Source organism: Molossus molossus, unplaced genomic scaffold (assembly GCF_014108415.1).
Source record: "Molossus molossus isolate mMolMol1 unplaced genomic scaffold, mMolMol1.p scaffold_m16_p_8, whole genome shotgun sequence".
Lineage (NCBI taxonomy): Eukaryota > Metazoa > Chordata > Mammalia > Chiroptera > Molossidae > Molossus > Molossus molossus.
In genome coordinates, this window is record NW_023425402.1 from 46,714,642 (window position 1) to 46,718,189 (window position 3,548).

General features: G+C 59.2%; 1 protein-coding gene across 1 annotated transcript; it reads right to left on the minus strand.

The window, feature by feature from the left end:
• Positions 1-93: 93 nt before the first annotated feature.
• SMPD2 (sphingomyelin phosphodiesterase 2) lies at positions 94-2,926 on the minus strand. Its single transcript, XM_036248206.1, has 10 exons — positions 2,819-2,926; positions 2,538-2,634; positions 2,337-2,413; positions 1,909-2,002; positions 1,687-1,776; positions 1,372-1,454; positions 1,117-1,249; positions 922-1,026; positions 590-743; positions 94-495 (listed from the first exon to the last, which is right to left on the minus strand). Exons 1-10 carry the CDS (start codon positions 2,866-2,868, stop codon positions 107-109), a joined length of 1,272 nt encoding a protein of 423 aa, XP_036104099.1. The 5' UTR covers positions 2,869-2,926; the 3' UTR covers positions 94-106.
• Between the last annotated feature and the right edge of the window lie 622 nt (positions 2,927-3,548).

The window sequence follows — 3,548 nt, forward strand, 5'->3', positions numbered from 1 at the left end:
AGCAAGAGTATAGGATCCTGCAGGTCTACATTGTGACAGTCACTGTGACCGCTGGCCCTAATAGCTGCTTCTACAAGGAAAAAGGCAGTCATCAAAGTGTCAAGCTTTATTGGTCTTCAGCCCTGTCCCCCTCCTGATGCCCCAGGAACAAGGCTGGCTGAGACTCTGGGCCCAGGTCCTGGGCCTCCCTTGTCCTTCCCAGTACATGTTGGAGCTCAGCCCGAGCCTTACATAAACCCTTGGCCTCCTGCATGTGGAAGATGTAGACTGCACCTGCCCCCAGCGTCAGTCCTACACTGGGGCTCCAGAGCAGTATGGCAGCTTCTCTGAACCCTCCTCCAGCTGCCAGGACACACAGCACTGCCAAGAGAAGCAGCCCCAGACCAATCCCGTAGCCAGCAAAGGTGGCCCACCAACAAGCTTGAGCCACAGCCAGATTCAGTTCTGTCAAGGTCTCCCTTAGCACACTGATCAATGGTGAGCTCTCTGCTGGTCCTAGAACAAGGCAGGGCAGTGGGGCAGAAGAGAGGGTTAGAGTGGAAGGACTGACATGTGGGAGGGACTGAGAAAAAGGGTAGAGGTGACTCACCTTGGGTAGAGCTGGGGTTGTGCTGGGGTGGGCTGTGTCTCACACACAGAGTAGCCATCAGGGCCTCATGATCAGAGAGGGGAGAGCCACTGTGAGGGTCCTGGCCGGTAGTGGTTTTGAGAGTCTTGCAGGAGATGTACAACCCAGAAACCGCCTTGGAAAAGTAAGAGCCAGAGAAAAACTTATATCTTCCCAGAGAATCAGCTCATGGCTATTCCGTTCTCCAGTCATCAGTGAACTAAGACTAGACTTGCTGGACAAAGGATCGGCACAGGTTGGTAAGAGATGAAGACACACAATGGGTGAAGGCATGTTGTGAGGAGAGGCCTGACCTTATAAAGCACATAGTCGATGCGGATACCACAGGGAAATCGCTCCAGCTCCTTCTGGTTGACGTAGCAGTTCCCAGGTACCATTGTACAGCCTTCTTCAGAGCCCTAGGTGAACAGTTGTTCATGCCAGGATGTGGGGGAAGAAGGGAAAGAAGCTGGGCATTCAGGTGGAGAAATAATCAGGCAGGTCCTCACCTTGAAGTCCCGTGTCTCAAGGTAGGCATCATGTAGCCCTGTCCACTCCTTCAGCAGGCGGTAACCCAGGTCCTTCGGGTGCAAGTTGAGGTCCCCACACAATAGAACCATATCAGCCTTCTTGGATGTATGGCTAGAGAAACCAGTGAGGCAAGAATTTTTCCCTAGCCAGCTCTGCCCTGTTAGTGGGGCACTGGCCACCCCTCAGTCCCTGAACCCCATCCCACTTCCCTTGTCAAGCCCAGGCTCACACACTGGATGAAATGGGCCAGTTCCCAAGCTTGGGCCACACGGTGTGCTAGGTAGATGTCCTTCTGTCGATTGTACTCTGCATGGAGCTAAGCAAGACAGATGGCATTACAGTAGATGAGACTAAGGGTCCCATCTAAATTAAACTTGTGTCTGTCGTTTGGCATGGTTCTTGGTAACAATGGGTGAACCTTGCCTACTGACTTTCAGAGATCCTGCCCCCACACCTCACCCCAAGGCAGTCCAGCTAGAGGAGTCCCATCTCTCCCTCCCAGGACTAGGCTGCCTGTCCCAGGCCTAAGAACTGTCAGTTTCACTCACATGAGTCACATAGGCATTGAGCACCAGTCCACTTAGCTGGAGTACCAGCAGCCCCACAGCCTTCCCACAGAACCAGTCACCATGATGGATCTGCAGGCAGGAGGGGGTAGGAAATCAGGGCACTGCTCCCCTCTTTCTGCCCATCCCCTGCAGCCTAGTAAGGCTGCCCCTTTACCGTGTTAGTGGGGGGTGGGGAAGGGAGGCAGAAGAGGTCAGGCATACCATATAGGGGTAGCCATTGACGGTGAAGATGTGCTGGGTGAATTCCTGGATTGGGTGTTTGGAGAAGACACAGAGGCCACTACCAATGATGCCACTGAAAGATAAGTCCTGATTAATAACCAGAGAAGCAGGAAGAGAAAGAACCACTCCTCTTCCCTTCCCTTGTCTCTCAGCACTTATCAGCTACTTTTTTCTCTCTCCTTCCGGGACCAGAACAAGAACACAGGGTGAAGCCACAGCCTTTGTGGGATGATAGGGTGACCTGATGACAAGGCTGAGATCTTTCTGGTTCCACTTGTGCTGCTTCCACACCCAGACAAAAGGATGCTGGGAGAAAGGGAGGAGGGTGCAGGCAGGATGGGGCAGGGCTGGCAGGGCCAAGAGCCTCCCTGGTCTGAGAACAGGCTTCCAGGCCAGTAGGCTCCCACCTCCTGAAGTAGTGTGCAGCGGGGTAGGTAGGCAACAGCTTCTGTCTCAGGTACTGGAAGTCCTGCTCACTCCACACCTGGGGGGGAGGGGGGGGATATTTGCCTGGCTCGTCCCCCAGAGGGAAGTCTCCTCCTGCTCCCCACGTCTCTCGGCCACCCCTCCTCCCCGCCAGGGTTCCACACCAGTTCCATACAGCCCACCTCCTCCAGCAGGGCTAGGTCGAAGCTCTCCATGTTCAGAAAGTCCCCCAGGCGCTTCATGCGGTCTGCTCGGTGCTTGCTCAGGTAGGGAATGCCCCTAAAGACAGAAGGGCCAGAGGGGTGATTGATGGGGGAGCTCAGCACTCCTACAGCACTGGGGCTGGGCCAGGTACGGGTTTTGGAGGTGCGAGTTCTCCCAGCACCCCGAGATTGTAGGGCAGGGTAGAGCCGTGGCCCGGATGTGAGGATGGCCCCAGGCCCCACTCCGCGGGAGCACTCACCAGCAGTTGAGGTTAAAGACCCTCAGTCGCAGGGAGAAGTTGGGCTTCATGGCGGGGCGCTCTGCGGGAACAAGACAGCTCGGCTTTCCCAGCGACGGCCGCGGTCGGGACCCGCGCCGGCGGGCGACGCCTCCTCGCGGGGCGGTGCGCACAGGTGGTCGGCCACGCCCCCGCGCTCCCCGGAAGGCGGTGGCTCCTACGCCCCGGCAGCTCCGGCCCGGGGCCCGGCTTCGCCACTCGAGACCGACTTCCGCATTACCCGGACAACCGGCCCGCTAGCCCAAGGTGGCTGCCCACCAAGCCGGAAAGGCGATCTGCGGCGAAGCCTGGGAGCTGACCGGAGGCGAGGGCCGGGCGCGAGGGGGCCCGGATGGGCGGCGAGCCGGGGTGAGGCACAAGGGGCGCAGGGCTTCCGGTTTCTCTCCCCGAAACCTGCCCCAGGCCTCGGCGGCCCTCGCTCCCGCGCTCGCCCCTTGCCCGGCTCAGTAGCAACAGGCGAACGAATCCGACCGCCGCCGCCCGCCCGGCCCTTAGCCCCGCCCCTTAGCCCCGCCCCTTAGCCCCGCCCCTTAGCCCCGCCCCTTAGCCCCGCCCCTTAGCCCCGCCCCTTAGCCCCGCCCCTTAGCCCCGCCCCTTGCCTCCCTCCTCTCTGCGAGCGGCGGGGGCGGGACCTTGCGGTTGCCCTGGCGACACGCAGTGTTTGTGCTCCGAGTAGTGCGCGGGCGCCGCC

What these genes read in the sequence shown, in the direction of transcription:
- SMPD2 (XM_036248206.1), bottom strand. Translation starts at nt 2,868, where the DNA reads ATGAAGCCCAACTTCTCCCTGCGACTGAGGGTCTTTAACCTCAACTGC. An exon ending in GCTGCACACTACTTCAGGAG is followed by an intron (nt 2,003 to 2,336) that starts GTGGGAGCCTAC and finishes CTTATCTTTCAG; the next exon opens with TGGCATCATTGGTAGTGGCC. An exon ending in TCAATGGCTACCCCTATATG is followed by an intron (nt 1,777 to 1,908) that starts GTATGCCTGACC and finishes TCCTGCCTGCAG; the next exon opens with ATCCATCATGGTGACTGGTT.